The sequence below is a fragment of the Anoplophora glabripennis genome, unplaced genomic scaffold (genome assembly GCF_000390285.2).
Source record: "Anoplophora glabripennis isolate ALB-LARVAE unplaced genomic scaffold, Agla_2.0 scaffold3, whole genome shotgun sequence".
In the NCBI taxonomy this organism is placed as follows: domain Eukaryota; kingdom Metazoa; phylum Arthropoda; class Insecta; order Coleoptera; family Cerambycidae; genus Anoplophora; species Anoplophora glabripennis.
The window spans coordinates 2221220-2244087 of record NW_019416486.1 but is presented as its reverse complement, the minus strand read 5'-3'; the positions used below and the strand labels follow the sequence as shown (position 1 = coordinate 2244087).

The following is a 22868-nucleotide window of genomic DNA, read 5'->3' as shown; positions in this document are numbered from 1 at the left end:
TTTTTTTTTTTACTTTTCCGAATCACATAAATTTAAATAAAGATAACGTTTAAGTACGTTCCAATAATAAACGGGTGATTTCGTAGGTTATTTAAAAAAATATCGGTTTTAACAATTTTAATAACAATCTTTGTTGCTAATAAATTTTGAATACAAAAAAAACTCATTGGTGTAGAACTTTTGCATATGAAGAATGGAAGAAATGTGCAAATGTAGTTTTTGGAATTTTATTCTTTAATTTGTATTTAAAACTATATTATAAACTTGCAAATGACTCAAAAAGGAGGAGGGCCCCTAAGGCCGGTTTTTGGCTGAAAAAATCTGAAAAAAATTTATTTAGTACCTACTAGCAATACTGAATCGTTTCCACCCTAAACGGACCAACCCCCTCACCCTCCTTTCCCCCTCCAGCCCCTTAAATGATGACACATTTACATTGAATAAAACAAAAAAGAAAAAATCAATAATTATATATACATGTTTGTGTATATTTGATTAGCCACTTTGAATTTCGTGATTCTGAATTCATAATTGTAAGAAAGTTTCTATAAACAAATATTTGAGAATTATGAAGATCTTTTTAATTTTTTTGTCCGGCATATGAAATACGTCAATTTGAATTTCGTAATTCTGCCTTCAGATTCGTAATCAGAGACCCAAAAAACCCCACTACACAAAAATTCATGCATTTTACAGACATTTTAATTATTTGTCCGCCATATTGAATCCACTATTTTGAATTTCGTGATTTAGAGTCCAGATTCGTAATCGCATAGACCCAAAAAACCCCATTACAAAAAAATTCATGCATTTTAAAGACATTTCAATTTTCTTGTCCACCATATTGGATCCGCCATATTGAGTTTCATAATTCTGAGACCAGATTCGTGATCAACGACCCAAAATACTCTTCATATGTAAGATTCATAGGAATTGAATATCTTTTCGCATCTCTAAGCTCTTTAAAGATTCCTCTAATAGGTGATGGTTTCCCCGGCATTTAAGGAGGTGGAGATGAGAGAAAGGAGGGTGAGGGGGTTGGTCTGTTTAGGGTGGAAACGATTTAGTATTGCTAGTAGTAGGTACTATAAAAAAAATTAGGCCAAAAACCGGTCTTAGGGGCTCTCCTCCTTTTTATTTGAAGTATTATGATTCAAATGTCCTGATCAAACATTCAGTGATGCCAAAATGTTGGTCTTAGTTATGGAGTGTCCCCCAGTGCCTCTACCTTTGGTTAACAATTGTATACAAATTCAGTGAATTTCTTTTGCTTAGTCTAAATTTCATTAATCTACATCAAATACGTTTCACGATTTTTATGCATATTTTTTTAAAATGTACTTCACAAATTATACATTGTGTTTCACTTAAAATCGGAACACCTCTGTATTAAAGATGGCATTGGCCAATTTCCAAAATTTTTTTTATGTGGTAGTACACTCAAAGAGGCCTACTTTTTGATAGTATATTTTTTGACATGTGATCTTTTCTACAGCCTACTATAATTAAGAAAAGACCCTCAACATTAATAAACATATTAGGCATTTTTCTAAGAAAGAAATGGATAGCATTTTTTATTTGATCACACCTCAAAACCCTAAAAACAAAGTTTCATTATTATAGCTTTGACAGGGTGTTCACAAAATAGGTGCAAACTTCGAAAAATTTCACTGAAATTGCAGTGTCCTGTGTATTAACAGTGGAAAATATTTTCAAGATATGTTTTCATAATTTTATTAACCGAAGGTATATCCATACAGTTTCATTGATTTCACTCATACAGGGTGCTCACAATAGGACAGCCAAATTATATATATTTTTTTATTATACCTACCAGAAATGAAATAATATTTGAATATTACTATTTTCTATTATTTCACCATCATTTGGCATGTACTGTTCAATTCGTCTCCTCTTAATTCTAATAACTCTCCTCAACTGATGTGTGTGAAGTTATTTGACGACATGCTCGTCTATTACATAAATCTTCTCTGTTCTGGGGCCTTTTTTTATACATTATCTTTTTCACAGTTCCCCTTAAAAAAATCAAGAGGCATCAAGTCTGGAGCTCTTGATGTCCACTCAACTAATGAAATGTTGCGACCCATCCACTTTCTCGGGAAATACTCATTCAACCAATGACGTACTATTTACCGCATTATAAATAGGTGCTCTATATAATTGAAGGTAGGGGTTCTGTCTTACATGAAGAGGAAATGCATGTACTGATTACTGAATCCCAGAAATCATTTAAAAAATTCATAAAAATCTCTACGTTTAGATTAACGTAAAAAAAAGAAAGGTCCGATTATTCGATCACATAAAAACCCACAAAACACAAATTTTTTTAATAAAGATTTATGTAATAGAATTAGACAAGCATGTTGACCAATAACACCACATCAGTTGAGGAGTTATTAAAAATCAGAGGAGACGAATTGAAGAGTGCATACCAAATGATGGTGGAATAATAGAAAATAGTAATATTTAAATATTATTTTGTTGTGAAACTCATTTCTGGTATAATAAAAAACATATTTAATTTGGCCGTCTTATTGTGAGCACCCTGTATGAGTGAAATCAATGAACATACCTTCAAAATATTTTCCAGTGTTAATACAGCACACTCTGCAATGAGTGAATTTTTTCGAAGTTTGCACCTATTTTGCGAACGCCCTGCAGAAGCTAAAATAATGAAACTTTGTATTTAGGGTTTCGAGATATAATCAAATCAAAAATGCTATCCGTTCGTTTCTTAAAAAAATGCTTAATATGTTTTTTAATATTTGGGTGTCTCTTCTTAATGATGGTAGGCCGTAGAAAAGATCATGTCAAAAAATATAATATCAAAAAGTAGGCCTTTTTGAGTACTACCACACATAAAAAAGAATTTTGGAAATCGGCAAACGCCATCCTGTCCCGACTCTAAGTGAAACACTGTATATGCCATTTAAAAATAAGTTCATATTTTACTTCAAATATCTTAAAACCTGCATGGCCAATTTTGATAAAACTTGGTTCGTTTTTAGTAATAAGGGGCCCAATTTGATGTAATTAGGTTTCATACAATTATTTCAGGAGGGGCACCGGTGTATCCCAACTAAATATTTTAAAGAAAAATTTGAGCAATCCTCTGCTTTTTTATGAGTTTGATATTAACGTTTAGATTAAGTGATTAAAAATACAATTTTTTTGTCTTATCTTGCTTACTTATTGAGAAAACAATACAATTTAATTTCATTAAAATGAAGTATTTTAAAACCTTTAAAATTTTGATAATCCCTAGTACACAATTTCATCTAAACAATTCCACAATCACAATGTTTAAAAATAAACAACAAATTTTATATAAGGTTTTTTTAACTTTAAAACTCTGTACTATGAAAACGAGCTTTAAAACATACAATTCATGTAATTTTTTTTTATTTTTGCTAGTTCTAAAAGCCTTATTAAATTTTCCAGATAAAAACCCGAAACATAAGTGTTTATAAAATTAAACGAAATATATATGTATTATTTATTTAGTAAAAAATTCTTAAAAATTTACAAAATAAGGCACATCATTATTAAATAATATTAAGGCAATCTTATTAATTACAATTTTCACAGTCTTCCAATTTCTCATTAAAACAATTTCAGAAGTAAAAGTGCAGTTGTTATTTTTAATTCTTCAAAATATCTAACATTAAACTTTATAGTATAATAGTTTTATTAAAAAATATTTTATTCATTTACCAAATCATAACAGAAATCTGAAGACTCAAGACTAATACATTTTCCAGAAAATTATTACCAACTATTCATAGTTGGCTTCAGCTAACTGCTTAGTTCAAATAGTGATTTTGAGTTTTCTTTGATGAAGAAAAAAAACTTACAAACAATATTAACTAACTGAACACTTCATTTATAATAAGCGTACATGAAAATACAAAATCACTTTCTAATCAAAACTTACAAAAATACCATATGAACTAAATTTTTAAAAGGTATAAATGATACTTGTTAACTTTTCAAAAATATGTTAAATACAATATAATCAGTTGATTTACTGGCCAAAAAACAAATGAAAATATATAAGAAATATATGAACATTAACTCGGAATTTAATGTTTTAATATTTCTCACATTCACTATTTTAACGTTATTTATACATACAGGTACTCTATCAAATAAATATCAAGCAAATAGGTATACTTATTGCTTAAAATTAATATATTACTCTATTACACTGGTATGTATATTTATCTATACATTTTGGTTCTGAAAAAATGGTTAAATATAAATAGTATATCATGTCATTCGAAATTGTATAGAAAAAATACTCTTACTTCTCTTTGGGTTCAAATAAACTATATGTGTGTTAATCAAGCTTAGCATTTTTGACTATTAGTACCATCTTCTGACTACTTGAATTATATTTAAAAAAATCACAATGTGAAATTTGTTGAATACAGTGGTTCTGAATAAAAATAAGGTACAGCTTATAAAGAGACAACTTACATTTACATTATCATAAATAACAAACTTAGAAAAACCTAACCTAGCCATAGACGTTAAGAAAAAAAGCTTAACTAATTTGAACAGCTGCTTCCAGAGCCTTCAATGATCTTAATTTCTTCGCAATAACCATTCCCAAGTCCTGAGAAGGATTTTTCCCTGGACTCATGATAAGCCTCCTCCGTAATTTGGGGTTTATTTCACACTTTTGAGGTACAGGTTCTGGTGTTCTTTCCCTTGGAGGGGCTAAAATTCTTGTTCTGTCGTAATCAACAGGTGACCAAGTTATCGGTTTTCTTCTTGGGCCTCTCTGGATAATAACCATTTCATCAGGGTTTGTTGACTTGTGAGGTGTATTATTTTGTGATCTAGCAATTTCGTTTATTTCAGAAAGGGCTAACCTTAACGACCTCCTTGGTAAATTGTTTTCCTCTTCGTTGGCGTCAACGTCCTCCATGTTCAACAAGGGTGGTTAAAACCGTTGCAACCCCTAGAAACTTTTTGAATGTAGATAAATATTACACAGCACACAACACCAACAGCAATCCTTATACTAAAAATGTCGATACAATCTTCATTCAACACACAAAACACTTTTTAATGCGCGAACTAACACTAATATTACCACCCGGGCACCCGCTTACGCGATTTCCCGCTAACGGAAAATGAGGGCAAAATATTTAAGACCCCCACCACGTCACAGTTTAAAAGTAGTGTTCCTTTCCTTTAACAGCTGATCAACAGGTGTTTCATGTTTATTTATGTTTTCTTGTTGCTTTAAATGTGCCGTCACTGCTGTCTTGTTTACTGTAATATTACTTTCGTATTTCCTTTGTAAATACTAAATATTTCAAAACACTTATTTTCTTGATTGGGCCGCGGCAAGACAATCTTCACAGTTACATACTGTGTATTATACTTCAGCATACCAAAAGTTGCCTTTGTGATCTATATTTATTTTGTAGTAATTTACTAACATTTATAAATCAGAGACCTTTATCAATTCTATCAACTGCATACAGTTGTAATATATACATGGGCGTAGGTAGGATTTTTCCTTGGGGTGAACCTTAATAAGATTCAAGCTGATGACCGGCTAGTCGGACCAGAAAGATTATATTATTGGATTTTTTTTCTGGGGTGGATACAACGATAAACGTTTTTGATTGATACTGTTTTCTTATAATTTTCATAGATCATTACAGACTCCTAACTTTTTAATTTTTTTGGGCAACTTTGTGCTATAATTAGAAACATTATTAATATATCTGTGGAAAAATTGTGTATATTCAAATCAGATTTATTAATTATTCTTACAAAATGATGTATGTTTATTATAACGAGATTGAAAATGACTATCTGAAACTGTGAAAAACTGAAAAATATGTCATCTATATGAAAAGATTATCAGATATCAAAATCGTAAAAGGTTTATAAAAAATCTGTCAGATGCAAGACACTAATTTATGTAATATGTACATAAAATATTTAGTTCAAATATTTAAACAAAAATGTTTACATAAAAATAAAATTATCTCCTTTTATTTGTAAAGTAACTTCATTAAAACAGCAGTCTGTGAAACCAACACACTTTAATCGTAAAAAATATTTTAAGGATGTTAGGTAATATTTTTCCATAAGCTCACAGTACAAAAAATATAAGCTTATAGGTACATCTTTCTAAAAAACACAAACAAAATGATACTTAAATTTAGATATTACATTATCTCTATACATTAAATTAAGAAAACATTAAAATCACACTGTCACTGGCTGCGAACATTCAAGACAAATCAACTTGGGTCAGTAAAATGGAAGAATTAAGATCCTACAAATGCAGAAGGATATAAAAGTGAAGACCTCTTCCTTTTTGATCAGTGTTTTGTGGCTCGCAATACTGCTCCATTTTCTTTTTTCTAATTAACCGTCAATTATTACAAATAGTGCATTTATTTTTAAATAGTGGACAGCAATGTAAATTTATTTTTATTTATATGTGCAATCCCACTAATCAATTACCATTTGCAAAATAAAGGATTGTTTTATACCAACATTACTTAAGTACAACTTTACTATTATTGTGATTTATATCTTTTATGACAACACTACTGAAAATATTTCTTCACTTTTACTGTTCAGAACTACAAAGTATAAAAATTATACAATTCTATTAACAGCTAAAACATGTGTGCTTCATTTTTTGAAGTTGAAGTTACATCATTTACTTTTCATATATTTACATATGTTACGAACATTACTTTTCTGTTCTTGCACCAGAGAAATCACTCCAAATAAATGTCATCGGAATGTAACTGCTATAACAATAATAACTGTCTTTTGAACGCAACCATTGAATTAATTTAAGTTACATATTTTAATTCATAAATCAAGAATTTCTTCCTCTTCTCCTCCAATTGCTTTCCAAAATGCAGTAACCATTTGCTCAGCACATTGAGTTCTTTGGCTCAGAGGCATGCTTTGAAGACTTTCCTTCATCATATGTAGTTGAGAAAATAATTCCGTAAAATCATCTGCAGCATCGGATGTTAGAAAATTATCAACATTTACTCCAATATTACTGCTACTTTGTTCCGTTTTATTGCTTAATTTGATAGGACAATCTCTGCTTCTATTTTTATTTTTCATCACCAAATTTGACCAGGTATGTGTATGTAAAGCTTCAATAATTCGGTCTACTCCAAATTTTTCTTTTATAATTTCCTCTTCTTGCTCGTGACTGTTTATTGTGGGATATAGTTCTACAAATTCAAAACCCCTCTTTAAGCACCATTCAGCAGCTTTACTTTTTGTTACTTTTGTATCTTCAGTACAGTAATTTGATACTAATAACTTTACTTCTAAATTGCAGTCTTTTTCCAAACTCTCCCACTTAATTATGTCATCAAGTCCTGATGATTTATTTGAATCCATGTGAATAATCAAAGCCTCCACATTTTTGTTAAATTCTTCCGTTCTAATATAATCTTTTTCCAATCCAACAATTTGTACTTCTGCAGTGTAATATTTTGTGTCGATTAACCAGGGTTGTAAAATTAAATTTTTATTTTCAGGATTCTCAGTTGTGTTACCTTTGGTTATTAATTTGATAAGTGATTTAGGTTTCGTGCTACTGCAACTAACAACTACTACACTAGGTACATTATTCATTTTAATATAGTTATAGTATTTTCACAACTTTTACTTAATTTTACTCAGATAAATATGTCTATAGACTAAAAATTAGTAAGACGACAAATAATGACAGATGACATGATGATAGAAGATAGACATAAAAAATTGAGAAATACCCTGGAAATACCTTAGAAAAAAAAATTATAGACTCTTGAGGCGTTTTCCCTCCCTCGTGATTAGAGGGAGCTTTCGATTTGGCAAAAATAGTACCTATTAGGCTATTAGCAACTAATATCAGTTCAGAGTAACTCTAATGTTTGCCAAATCGAACGGCCCTTTGTTTCATTATGCGTTGAGTATAAAAAATAAACTAAGGATTAATTTGTTATCTTAGGTTTAAACAAATTATTATACAGAATGACAGAAACTATTACTGGAATAAAAGAGCATGCAGTTTTGAGTGTGTTGAACATTTAACCTTCGAGCAGATACTATTGGAGGTAGCATCATTGCGAAAAGTGTTGCTGNTTGTGTTTTTGTGTTTTTAGCTTTGGGGTACTGAGGGCACCCCATATAGCTGGCGGGGTGTGGCCCGGCGCAATTTGCACACCTGGCGGGCGTGTCTTTGGCCTTTTTGCATACGTGACTATTGGAGGTAGCATCATTGCGAAAAGTGTTGCTGAGTGTGCGAGAGAGACAGTAAATGCTGCCTCATTCTTCGCTTCAACGACGGGAGCCAATGAGCGCGAACATTCATTTCCAACCAATCGCGTGCGTGCTATCTCCCTCGCACACGCAGCCACACTTTTCGCAATGATATGCTACCTCCAGTAGTATATGCTCGAAGGTTTGAACTAATAGCTGTTTTCCAATTCTACTCCAAACTTAAACAATTAGAACGCCTGGGCATTTAACACAAGCATGTAAATATTTTCCATGTACATATTTTTATTATTGTATGCTAAAATTGTCTCTATACAACATATTCAGATATCCTAACCTCACACTTTGAGGGAGCAAACTCTTGTGCGTGAGGAAGCTGGAGAAAACATGTATGAATAGTCTGGTAGTAAAATGTTCTACCTTATTGGAAGGCAAAGGGATAATTTGAGGGAGAGAATATTTCAAGCAACGTTTGAGGTATCTCAAAGTACCTATATGTTTGTCAATTGGAAAACAACTATTTAAAGTTAGCTGCATAAACGACGAGTTTTAAATTCAGCCATAGAAAATAAGCATCCATCAAATTATCCCTTTCCCTTTAGTAGGAGAGGAGTTTAAAATTTTACTGACGCACAATTTCCACTAATAAATTTAAAAACTCGCTTAAAGGCTCAAAGCAACTGATTATACCGAGAGATCCAGAATGATTGAAGCGTTTGGGGAACGCAGCCTGTTTCTAACAACATCTTTAGCACATAAAAATCTGTAGTAGAAGAAGAAGAAGATCTTGGTAAAAGTTCTTAATCTAGGGACTTTAGATTTTGCTATTGGCCACACTGTTGTTACTGTCACAGTTGTCGCTAGGAGGAGAACAACAAATTTTGACGTATGTAAAATAAATACCTTCTTTATTGGAGTTATTTTTATGACATGCAAATAAATTTGTACAATGCATTATTTGAAAGAATTTGAATGCTATTTAAATACTTAAATGCATGCATATTAGTCTATTTCGAAGAGACGTTTTACTCCAAAATGTTTGAAAAGGCAAGTTAAAGAAAGTTTCCTATATACCCAGGTATATTTTGTAATACTTTAATTTGTTTTAGATCTGAAATAAATTGCAACAATGGAATTAAAGGTTTGGGTGGAAGGAATACAACGAATAGTTTGTGGGGTAACAGAGGCAACAACTTGTCAAGTATTATTTTTACCATGTTCTCTTAACATTTTTTTTTATCAATTTCATTTTAGGATGTAGTTTTTGCTTTAGCCCATGCTACTGGGAAATCTGGGAGATTTACCCTTATAGAGCGGTGGAGAAATAACGAAAGACAACTTTCCCCTAATGAAAATCCAATGAAGGTTTGCTGAGGATTTTTATATAATTGATGCAATTACTAATAAATTACTTTTTAGATAATAATGAAATGGGGTGAATATTCCAGTGATGTCCAATTTATATTACAGTGGAATGAAAGTAATAAAGGTGGACAGAACCCAAAACCTAGATCGTCTAATTCTAACACCCCATCACATATGTCAAATAATTTTAATTCTGAATCTCCAGAGAGGCTTCGGGAGCTTCATAAATCATTAACATTTAGGTAAATTTCTATGTTTGATTAGTACTGAACAAGAAATATTTAAAAGGAACAAATATTGACTATAAAATATTGTCAAACAATAATTTTTTGAATGTAGGTCATAGCAAATATTTTATAATGTTAATGCATAACATTTTGAAAATTGATGGCAAATATCTGAATCTTTAAATTTATTAATGTCAAATGTAGGTGATACTAAATATTTTATACGGTTAACATAAGGTTTTGAAAATTGGTAGGAAATACTTAAATCTTAAAATCCATGATCATTATTTTTACCAAGGTAAAAGTAATGTTTAATCAAATTTATCTGATCTATTTTATCAGAAGAATTATCTGTCTTGAACAATGGTTGAACAAAAATTAGATATTTCGATTATTTTAAAAATGAAGATTCACCTTTCAGTAAAAACACTATTTTAAATTAAATATGTAAAATTTAATGAGTTTTAGTCCAAAAACAATGTCTTCGAATTAAAAATTTTGTCGTTTTCAGCGGCAGCCACGTTCCACCCCCTGAGAATATTGGTGTGGTGAAGGGGGTACAACAAATCAAACCCGTATCATTAGAAGTTAGAGAATCATATTCCAACTCACCACACAGTTCTCCCAAAAAGAGCAGTTGCTGTGGTTCAGATTTGTCTGATTCTCCTAGTCAGCGCATCGCTCCGCCATACAAGGATCCCCCTGCACCCCCTCCGTATCGCGATCCACCACCACCTACCTCATCTGTATACCACGACAAATATAAAAAAAATCTACTTCAGGTATATCTTTTACACAGGGCAGCAGTGATTTATTAAAATCCGGCAATATTTTAAAACTTATGTTTATCCAACCTTGTTAATTCTATATCTTCATATTCTATTTCCTGTTAGAATTTTCATGCTATACCTGTAAATTACCGTGGTCGCTGTTTAGGAAGGGCAGTTTCTCCCTCTATTGCCCATAACTTTTACAGTTCTTGGAAAATATCAAAATAACATTTACACATGATATTCTTCATATTCCAATTTTGGATAATTTTTTTTTTGGAAAAAATTGGTTTTTGTAAAAAAATTCATAACAGTTACATATTATATAAAATTATATTGACAAAACCTTTTTTTTTACTTTACCTTTAATCTGCGATTCCTGAATCATACTGTAGGCATTGGCAGCATTTTCTGAAGCGATCCATGAATATCTTCACTTAATTCTCCCTTCAAGGATCACGTTATGAATTTTGACTTCGGTGGCTCGTACGTGTTCCGTATCTTCGATCTCACAACGCTGAATAGCGTTTCTTCCTACTTTGGTGCCTAATGTGTTCTGGTAAATTGCCCATAACTTTCACAATTATTGGAATTTTAATATGAACCAAGGAGCGGCGTCAGTCCTTGCAGTCAGTGCAGTCATGTTATAATTAACGAAGTTCTACAATTAGTAGAAAAAAATCTTTTGTTGAGTATCCAAGAAATTATTCCTTTTTTTACAACGCAGGCTTTTAATAAATCCTTGGGCAGGGCTATACAATAACATTAATAGGATGATATCGTCTACCGTCATTTTATCGACTCTTCAATGTAATCGGCAAACCTTAATTAAACATTTTCTCATCTATTCATTTTATTTTTGCCCTATTTAAATAAATCACCCTGTATATTCAGTTAATAAGAAAATTATAGAAGACATTAAATAGTAGAATATATAAATTACCCTCAGAACTTTTTTTGTACATTATGTAAAATATTTTTAGGAATCTAATAAGGTGCATAAGGACAAAGAAGATAGTAGGAATAAACTACATGAAAGTGTTTTATATAATGCTCAGTACAGAGAACTCATCGCTTTGATCAATTATCAAAGAGAAAAATTGTCAAATCAGCAAACCGATCTTACAAAAGTAAGGAACTCATGAAAGCTCGTCATATTAATAATTAATATAATTTTTTCTAGGTTGACGCAGAAATTGTATTTCTTGAAGGAAAAGAAAGAGAAAAACAGCTGCAGTTAGACTTCATTGCTCAAGAACTTATAACGATTTCAAACGCGAGTAAAAATAACCTGGAACAAGTAAGATCTTTCGCTGCATCTGCCATAAGTTGTTAACTTTTTCATTTCAGATACAGGCGTTAAGCTACGTGGAAGAAGAAAGCGAGATAGTAAAGCAGCAGGAAAAAACCTTGCAGTCCGAAATAACTCTGCTTAGATCAAAATTAGCGAATTGCGAAACTGAACTGTTGCAATGCAAGAATAAGATAAGGTAATTACAACCGCACCACCGTGAAATATTCTTTTTTAATAGTGCTCTTACCGTCAATGTACACTCAACGCAAGATAAAGGTTCCCAACCTAAAAGGCATACTTCTTTTAAAGAGGCGAGCTGGTGCACTATTAATAGGAACATTGGGAGGCATCAATAATAAGAGGCGTGTCATATTTTTTTTTTGTGTACGCACGTGTGTAGCAACACATAACAAAAAATTGCAGGCCTGAAGTATATGCATTATAAAAAGAGAAGAGCATACAGGTTTTGAAAATATTTTGTCTTGCCACATTATTTTTCTTGTCCCTGAGAAAATTAATATTTTGAAAAAAGAATTTGTGTCATATTCTGCAGAAAGTAGTAGGTAGGTCGTGAAGGCAACAAAATAAAAAAATATTGTAAACTACAGTTTTATTATAACTTATACAGTTTCGGGAGAAAAGGGAAATATTTAAGGACGTGTTCTGGAAGTGAAAATAAGTAAATAAGTTCATGACATTATGGGTCCGGAAATGTTTAATTTCCGAAAGAAATTTAAAATCTTTTTTTTCTAAATATCTCGGAAACGATTTAAGATATTATAGTACCACTGTACTATACACCAAAGCTCAGTGTAATATCTTAAATCGCTTTCGTAATATTTAGAAAAACAGGTTTTTTTTAATTTTACATCTATCAGAAAGGAAGCATTTCCGGGCCCATAATGTTATGAACTTATTTACTTATTTTGACATCATTTTATAAACAATGAAAAAACAAAACAGTCTAATAATATGTCCAACCACCGAAATAACGGCCGAATCAATAACGGCTTGTAATCTGTTTGACATAGATGTAACATGGCGTCGTATATAATTCACATTCCAAATATTTTGTATACGTTCCCAGAGCGTATCTCTATTTGGTGGAATATCGTCATACTGTTCGTTCAACTGACGCATTACATAAGCCCATAAATGTTTTTTTTATAAGAAATAATTTCCATTTTGTTTCATTCCAAAATATTGATTAGAACCCGAGGTGTCACGGAAATATTATTTTTGGGGGGTGAACATGAGGGTTAGTTTGCATCCGTTTAAATCCGTTTTAAGAAAAAATATTAGTCCTTATTAATATGTATTTACCTTTTTGAGATTAACAATGGATATTGAGCATATAACAATTTAAAGAAACACACGTTTACTGACGCACGCGCATTGACAATAGTGAACGAAATAATCTATCTTTGTCATAAGCATACGAGTTATCCACAACTTCGGTACCATGAGTGGGACAAAGCGAACGTGATTTTTTTATCTTTGTCCTGGCAGTGTCGTAGGAGCTAAATAAAATTCAAAATATAAAAAGGTAAATAAAGAGTAACCGCAAAAAAAAACATTTTTTCGCCCGTTTTTGCATAGTGTGTAGCAAGAACGGGGAAGGTCGTCCAGAGGTCTCCCTGGGCTTAAATTGGTCATCATGAAAAATCTAGGTGAGCATAATTCGATTTTTCGAATATTTGTCCGACTTACCCCTACTTAAGGGGTGGAAACCACCCCTAAAACAAGAAACGTGAAAAAATGGTCAATCAATTCTTGATAAAAATTGGCGGGAGTTTGAATGGCAAGGAAGAGATCATGGATATTCTTCCAAATATGCTCAAGGTGAAAAACATCCCCCGCGTGGGGGTAAAACCACCCCTATTGCCAAAACCGGCGGCAAATGATGTTCCCTTCATGAATTGCCTTTTTTGTGCCACTCTTCCTTATAAATCCAAATGATATGAAATACATGCCCCCATAATTCGTTCTTCTGTTGGATTCTGATCAGTTACCCCTACTGAAGGGATGGAAACCACCCCTAAAACAAGAAAACAGAAAAAATGGTCACCAAAATCTGGGTAAAAATTGGCGGAATTCCACACGGCAAGGGTACCATCAAGAATGCCCTCCTAAAAATGCTCAAGGTGAAAAACACCCCCCGCGTGGGGGTAAAACCACCCCTATTGCCGATAGCAGACGGGGAATGATATCCACTTCATGAAGTACTTTGTTTCCCCCACTACCCGACAAATGATACGAAAGACGGGCCCCATAATTCGATCTTTTGTTTTACACCCACGCGGGGGGTTGGTTTATCATGAGCATTTTTAGAAGGACATTCTTGATCTTACCCTTGCCATGTGAAATTCCCCCAATTTTACCAAGAATTTATCGACTATTTTCTCATTTTTCTTGTTTTAGGGGTGGTTTCCACCCTTTAAGTAGGGGTAAGTCGGGCAAATATTGGAAAAATCGAATTATGCTCACCAAGATTTTTCATGACGATCAATTTAAGCCCACGGAGACCTCTGTACAACCTTCCCCGTTCTTGCTACACACTACGCAAAAACGGGCGGATTTTCGAATAGTATAGAAAAAAAATTGTTTTAATTTTGTTACATTTTTTTTATATCATTAAAATTAACAATTAAAAATTTGAAATTGTTATAACTTTCTTATTAAATATTAAAAATTATATCTATTTCTCTGAAAAGTTACATTTTTTAGAGTAGATTGAAAAAAAAATACAAAATTCATTAATTTTTCCGCTTGTTATGATTTTTTTAAATTTCTGAAATCTTCCCTTAACCTCCAGCCTCCCTAACTCTGTTAATTTTAATAGTACAAGAAAAAAAACATTTTTATGTAGAATTGTATGCTTTACAACTTTTATAAGAAACTTCAACTGATTTCATTGCAGGCACCTATACAGTGTTCATTAATGGCATACAGAAAAAAACAGAGGCCCATTATGTAGCTAAAATTAAGTAAATTTTGTTACATACACGTAGGCTCTTAAGGCCGCCCCTCGCCGTTTCCGAGCTGCAGGGTTTTCAAAATTAAAAAAAAAATTAAAATTTTTAATTTTCTTAAATCCATTCAATCTAACTATTCGTAAGTAGGTAGTAGACGTTTCGCAAGATTTATTAACTAGGATGAATTGATTTTTCTATTGTAATGTAAATGCAACTCTTTCAATAGAAACAAGATAATAAAAAATGCATACAGGGTCTGCTATAAGAGTTTGCCGATTAGTTCCATTTTGAAAATGCCAATCTACCAAGAAAGCATTTTTGTACAAAACTCGTAAAATGTCAGATGTGACGGTAAAATATTGCCACACGAACACCCCATATAGACAAGCGGTTAAGCCGTCATATTACAAACAAAATACGATTCAGATTGGAAACCTTTATCTTGCGTCGAGTGTACAACTCAAAGTCAAATTACTTGTGTGACCGCTGTAGTGATATCTAATTTCTGATACTACGAAATACCGAACAGTTTTATATTATTATTATTTTAGGTTACTCATGGACGAGTTGCATATAGAGCAAAGATCACAAAGTAGGAGGATGGAGTCCCGAAAACAGCTAGAAAGAAACTTGCTGGCTGAAGTTGAGAGACTTCAGAAAGATATAGAATTAGCTAAGCAAAGTACCGATTTGCATCATCTTACAGCTGAAACGCTTAAACGAGAGGTGCATATTTAAAATTTTATTTATTCATTTCTTTATTATTTGTACAGGGTGTAATTTTTTCCTTTTAGGGTATCTTATTTTTTTTCAGATCATGTTCAATTTCTGTTCTGTTGTTGAATAATGTGTTAAGAAAAAAACGCATTGATCACAGATTCTTTGGGTGAAAATAATACAACTTTCCATTTGCCATTCTTTATTTAGGCGCTGCTTTTCAAGACGCCATCTCTGAAAATTGTAATTAAAAAAAAACTAATTTACAAAATTTTGACTAAACCTTAACAAATCGTACCTATATCTTGATAAAATTGCCTTAATGCAAAAAAAGCATAAGTTCTACTATTTACACCCAAAAGAATTTGTAGTTAACAGCTCGACATACTTTTCTGTAATATCCCGTATAAATCGGTACTGATTTCGACGTTCATAGGTAGCCTCGTTGGAAACAGCCATAATGGAAAAGAAAAAGCAAGTGGAACACCTAGTTGCCGAGATGAAGGAGGCAAATCTTCAAAGTTTGAGCATAGTGCCCCCAGAAGACATAAGGCAAATCATAGAGGGTCCGACAAAAGCGGGAAGCACTAGAAAAATGATAGGGTCTCCGAGACAGCTCGAGAATGCCGTACCAACTAATAAAAACCCGCACGGTGTCTGGGTTTAGGTAATTTAGTCAATATTGCGTATATTTGGATAGACTGCGAACCAATTGCCCATATTTATGACGGTGTGTCGTAGAATACGTTTAACGTGTGACGTTGTTACAGTAGCTGCTAGATCAATATTAATAGTTAAGAATTTTACTCGAGTAAATGAACTTGTATCGTTAATGATGCAATTGTAGTGATGCGTGTGACTTGTAAAGGAGTTCTAAAAGTTCTCGATGCGACAGAAAGCTCAGTAGCTGTATAGAGTGGCCACTTTAATAATGATAAATCAAGTTAAGGGAGTCAAAAATTGATCCAGAGAATTTTAATAAAATAATTACATAATTTTTTAAATTTCTTCCACAGGGTGTCCCAATTTATACACGCCAATTATCAAAATAATGTAATTTTTTTTTCATATAAAAAATATAAAAAATTAAGCAACACTAACACAATTTCTTGAATCTAAAGTAATGAATCAATGACGATGCACTGATAGTGTCAGTTAATTATGTAAAATTTTAACACCGCATGAGGACTATTTAATCTTTACCTCATAAAATTTTTATAATTGCATCATAATCTTAAGTAATATCCAAGACTGATATATTTGGTGAGCAAATTGAATAGTGTACTTTAAAAATATTTTATTGAAATTTTGATGGAAATGTGTTTTTCATTGATGAATTTAAAAATTTGCTTTATATTACGTTCTGTACTATATGTTGGGATACCCTGTATATTGGGGTGGCCCAAAAAGAACGAATATATTTTTTTTCGTGTCTCTTGTGAAAATATGTTAGTTTATCATGTTTTAAGAGCCCCTCAAAAAATTTTTTTTAGAGGTCGCTCAAGATTTTTAAAAATTTCCAAAATCAAAAATTTTTTTTTTTTAATTTTTTTCTCGTTATTTTATCATATTCTAGGTTGAAAAAAATCTCGGTTCTGAAAATTTCAAATCGATATTTTAGTTCTAAATGTCACTCATAATTATTTTAACTTTAAAAGTACTGTACTTAAAATGTTTTCGAGCGACCTCTAAAAATAAATATCAACGAACTAATTATTTTTTTTATTGAATTTGATGAACAAAAGAATAGAAATAAATCAAGATACTTAAAAAATTTCTCGAGGCAAAATTTACTACCGCACTGAGTATCAAATATTTATCATTTTTTAAAATTTAAGTTTTTGAAAGTTAAAATAATTACGAGTGACCTTTAGAAGTTAAAATATCGATTTGAAATTTTCAGAATTGAGATTTTTTCAACCTAGAAAATGAAAAATAACAAGAAAAAAAATTTTAAAAAAATTCTATTTTTGGCAATTTTGGAAATTTTTGAAAATCTTAAACGACCTCTAAAAAAATTTTTTTGAGCTGATTTTTTAAGAGGGAGATCATAAAACATGATAAACTAATATATTTTCACAAGACATGAAAAAAAAGTTTTGGTTTTTTTTGGGCCACCTACTGTATACATTTCCATTTCCATCTGATACAGCGACTCAAAAGTGGCCATTTAAATGTACTCGTGTGATAGTAAATTTTAATAATTGAAAAANCGAGGCAAAATTTACTACCGCACTGAGTATCAAATATTTATCATTTTTTAAAATTTAAGTTTTTGAAAGTTAAAATAATTACAAGTGACCTTTACAAGTTAAAATATCGATTTGAAATTTTCAGAATCGAGATTTTTTCAACCTAGAAAATGAAAAATAACAGGAAAAAAAATTTTAAAAAAATTCAATTTTTGGCGATTTTGGAAATTTTTGAAAATCTTGAACGACTTCTAAAAAAATTTTTTTGAGCTGATTTTTTAAGAGGGCTCATAAAACATGATAAACTAACATATTTTCACAAGACACGAAAAAAAAGTTTTGGTTTTTTTTGGGTCACCCTACTGTATACATTTCCATTTCCATCTGATACAGCGACTCAAAAGTGGCCATTTAAATGTACTCGTGTGATAGTAAATTTCAATAATTGAAAAAGAAGAATAATTGTAGAAAAATATTCCTAACTGACGAATCGTGCTACATAAAACTTTTAATATTGTTTCTAAAATTTATTTGTAATTTGAACAATTATTTCTATTATAAGTTGAAATTAGTAGAATTAGTACATTGGATATGTTCTAAATTATGTACCAATTTACCTTTTATAATTTCAACTTTGCTCATATAATTTGCAGTTTGAATTTATGAGAAAAATAATTAAAATTGAAATATTTGCACTGTCAATTTTGACAATTGAATTACTCGATATCATCAGAAGTTAAAAAGTAGAGCATTGTGTTGAATAATAGTGTTTTTTTTTGTGTGAAAAGTAGGAGCCATAGAAAGTTAAAAACAAGTTATTTAATTGATTAGAAAAAATATTTGGTAAGTGAAAGTTTTATAATGATAATTGACGATAAACTAAAGGTTCTTGCAAAAGAGGGACAAAAAATTTAAATTCAATTGTGTCGCAGAACAAACAATACCATTTTTAGATTGTAGTTTTACTATGGGAAAGGCAAATGAAGATCTATTTTCCTTCTCGTAATTATAAACCTTGTTATAAGCAAGGGCAGAAAGGAATAAGAGAAATATTGACAGGCGTTATCAACGATTTTGTTCAAAATTTTGAGATGTACTGAATTCAATATTTGTTTATTCTATTTATAACAACAGTTATAATTTTACAGACGAGCGGAACATAGATTTTTACATAATTTAAAAATGAATTGATCGCCGCGTTAAGCGCAAATTATAAAAATTAAAACCTCATTAATTTATATTTCCTTTAATTTTTTATCATCATCTCAGATCTTTTTCTCTTCTTTCAATACCTATTTGTGGTTCAAAATTGTTTTCTTCATTTCACACTTTAAACAGTGATTTGACTACTTATTTTTATGAGGGGTCGTCTGCTAGCCAAAAATGTATGCCTGTCATGATTCAAACTCAATTAAATAATTAATAAATTCCAGTAATCTTTAGTTTAGTCCTTTTTTTTATAAAATTAGGGAAATCAAGAGTTTATTAATTACAATCTGTCTATTTATTTCGCTTTTGCTAATGTAGCAGATGTAACGACACTGTTAACATATTTGGCTAAGATTTAGAGTTTACCTTTATGTCCTTTTATTTTCTGATTTCCTGAAATTCTCTAATATCAGAGTTGAATGTTTCAGCTTTAAAATTCAATGATATAAAAAAATTAGGTTTCTGTCATTTAATATTTTCACTTTTTTACTTCGAAATTTGACTTAGTTCACCCTCTAAGCCTAAGGTCACAGTATTCCAAAATAAAAAGTGTTGAAGTTTGTGTTTCATCAGGACTTGAAAATATTGAATGATTTATATAAATTATTTAAAAACTTCGATAAACTCTGAAAAGTGATTTATACAGGGTGATTCACAAATGGTGACCAAAAATAAAACCGTGAATTCTTTGGTGAATTTTAAGGGGAGTCTCCATAAAGTTTTTATCTAGGACGCCTTATTAAAAAGATCTTATGTTTTTCGAAAAACACCTGATTTTCAAGTAAAACTTAAAAAACCTTTAATGATTTTATTAGAGTAAATGTTCAAAACTCCCTCCATTTCCACGAACACTGACCCGATATCTTTTTAATAACGAAAACATAATCTATTTGAAATTTATTATTGCTTGAATCTGATGAAAAGCATTATTTATTCAGAATGTCAAAGTTGCTATCGCAGCCCACTATGTAATTTTAAAAAGCATTATATTCGAATATCGAAGTGTGTTCTCAGTTCATTTTTTAAGTTTTACTCGAAGATCAGGCTTTTTCCGAAAAACATAACAGAGTAGTAATTTGTAGAAAATTGAAAGACGAAACCGAAAATATCATGGTTATTACAGTAAAGGAGTAGCATACTATTTTATTTAGAAAAATGTGCCACCCATATCCTGTATCTCTGCCACTGTAGTATGTAAATTTTAGGAAAAGCCCTCAGATTTTGAACAATGTTTACATAAATACATGTGCCCAATTTCAAATTATTTCACTTACTAGTTTTTAAATTATTTAAAAAAATTAAAAATATTTTTTGAAGTTTAACACCTTGTATCTTTTTAACGAAGCGTCCTAGATAAAAAATTTATAGGAAAGACTCCCCTTAAAGAATACGAGGTTGCATTTTTGGTTACCATTTGTGAATCACCGTGTATAGCGTGTCTGGTTTTTCGTGTCGACACTCCCTTAAATAGAAGTAGGTGGTGGAATCAAGTGGGACTATTTTTTAAAGGTTGGGCCCTGAAAGCTCTTCCTTTACCAACTATTGATTTCTCATTACCACAAATGCACAGCCTTGATTTTTTATGGGTGCATTTTTTCATAATACGTCTGGGATTTTTTTAACGCCGTTGGATTATTCTGCATCCCTCACAACAACGGTGTATCAAATTTGTAGGAAACATATCTATTGGTTATTTTTCTACATGCCGATAAACTTAAAAAAACGCAATATTAAATGTAGGACGCCATGAAATCAAAAACAGTTGACTGAAGTAACGAAAAAGTATTTAACTCAGTAGTTTAAAAGTACAACAAACAAGTTAGATATAAGAACTACAAATAATGATTCACAACATTAACAACATAACGTTTTTTTTTAATGATGTGTAACTATTTTTCATTTAATAACGCCATAGGGGGGACTCTGGTCTAAGGTGTTCTGTTGTTGATTTCAAGATGTGCACCACGAAGCTCTATTTCACTCAGCCCAATTTGGTACAAAACTATTTTAAGCGATATAGAATAGTCCTGTGGAGTTATCATTTTATAAAAATTACTGTCGTGTTTTTCTGAAAAATGTACCAATATAAAAAGCACATCACGCCCGGCATTCGTACAATTGAAATCTAATAGTCAAATGATGATCTTTCAGCGCCTTATCCATAAAAAAATAGTTCCACTTGATTCTGTCAGCCTACTTGTATTTAAGGAGATATTAACCTGAAAGCCAGACACACTGTATATATCTGGTTAGATAAATTCAATTTTATATAATTTATAGATGTGACATTTAACTTCTGAGTGCCAAACCACTGATTACTGACATTGTAAATATTTTATATTGTCATTTAATTCAAGGTAATGCATATTAAATGCAAGGTAGTATAGTATAATGCAAAGTAATGTAGCTCAATGCGATGTAGTGCAGACCGATATGTACCAGTAGTGTATTTAGCGGATGACCCTTTATATTTTCAAATATTTCTCCCTTTGAATATTTTCGTTTGAGTTATAAATATCTTTTGTAGTACAGGGACTTATATTTACCTGCACAATTTTCTCTGTAAACTCCAATATCAAAAAGCATGTTTAATATGTGGTGTTACTTGTTTAAGTGATCTTATTTGATAGTAATAAATATACATGAAAAATTAAAGTATATCTACCCTTAAATATGTTTTTTAAAATTTATTCTTCTTTGTTACAGATTTTTTTAGGAAACAATAATACTTTGCTAATGGTTTTACTAGTGTGTACATATTATATCACTTATCTTTATTTATATCCGTTTTTAAGTCTGATAGTTTATAATTACATATTATATATATATATGCGCCATGTTTCTAGGTTAAGTAAATTATAAAGATGTTATTTATTGTTAGGTGATTGGATGTTTTAATTTAGAATGTTTGTTATCTCTATCGTAAGATTATAATAGAAAAGATTTTATTTTCTTTCTTGATAACCTTATTTATGCACTTCTTTTCTTATTCTTTAAGTACACTGCCATATTTTTTTTGTATGACATATCTTGAAATTGTAAATTATACATCACTAAACCATCACACTTAACTATTGTTTTCTTTGAAACTCGACGAATCATATCGACCACTGGGAATTGGATTTAATTATATTTCCGTCTCCACAGGGTACCCAGTAAGTGTCTACTAATCTCTTGGGAGCATATAGGTGAGGTCAAAATGACACTAGGACGTCTATAATTTTTTTCTTAATATTCCTCCTAACGGAGATATCGGACTCTTTACTTTTTGGGTTCTGACTTTGAAATCACCTTGTATATTTCGATAAAGCTTTGCCCCATGATTTAATGTCAAAATTGGTCTTTTACTATTTTAAAGTGTCCAGAAACGAATACATATATTTTTCTGAAAATTTTGTCGTTATCAAATTGTAAATTCTAACCAGTGTTGCAAGAAACTACACCGTGGCTCATCATCAGTTTAACCCACCAGGCACAGACCGGTTTCGGACTTATTAGTCCTCATCAGTGTGCCATAGGTAGGACAACCGACGAACAATCCAGCTGCTATAATGTCGTATACTCCCGACAAGAGGTACATAGTTCGCGTACTCATATTGTAAATATTTTTAGATATTCTGAAGATTTTTATTTAAAAAACACTTGATTTATTTTGATAAAATAGAGTTTTCAACATAAATCAGTATTTGAAACGGGCGGGAACTAGAATTTATTTTTTTGTAAATCATTTTGAGCGCATAGTTAATTTAACTTTGCCAAGTCTAAAACATTTTGAAAGTGTTGGTTATAGCTTAACTTAACTAGAAATGAAAACTGTTTTATTTGTG

At 31.2% G+C, this 22868-nt stretch overlaps 2 protein-coding genes across 2 annotated transcripts; one reads left to right on the top strand and one right to left on the bottom strand.

Moving 5' to 3' along the window:
- Nucleotides 1–6072: 6072 nt before the first annotated feature.
- On the bottom strand, nucleotides 6073–7756 carry LOC108917200 (alpha- and gamma-adaptin-binding protein p34). The gene has a single exon (XM_018723688.1). It carries the CDS (start codon nucleotides 7663–7665, stop codon nucleotides 6877–6879), a length of 789 nt encoding a protein of 262 aa, XP_018579204.1. The 5' UTR covers nucleotides 7666–7756; the 3' UTR covers nucleotides 6073–6876.
- Nucleotides 7757–9166: 1410 nt separating this feature from the next.
- LOC108917871 (ras association domain-containing protein 8) lies at nucleotides 9167–22071 on the top strand. Its single transcript, XM_018724662.2, has 11 exons — nucleotides 9167–9339; nucleotides 9402–9493; nucleotides 9547–9657; nucleotides 9712–9899; nucleotides 10396–10666; nucleotides 11638–11784; nucleotides 11838–11954; nucleotides 12005–12144; nucleotides 15475–15649; nucleotides 16077–16307; nucleotides 21748–22071. The coding sequence occupies exons 2-10, from the start codon at nucleotides 9422–9424 to the stop codon at nucleotides 16305–16307; spliced, it is 1452 nt and encodes a 483-aa protein (XP_018580178.1). The 5' UTR covers nucleotides 9167–9339; nucleotides 9402–9421; the 3' UTR covers nucleotides 21748–22071.
- Nucleotides 22072–22868: the final 797 nt, after the last annotated feature.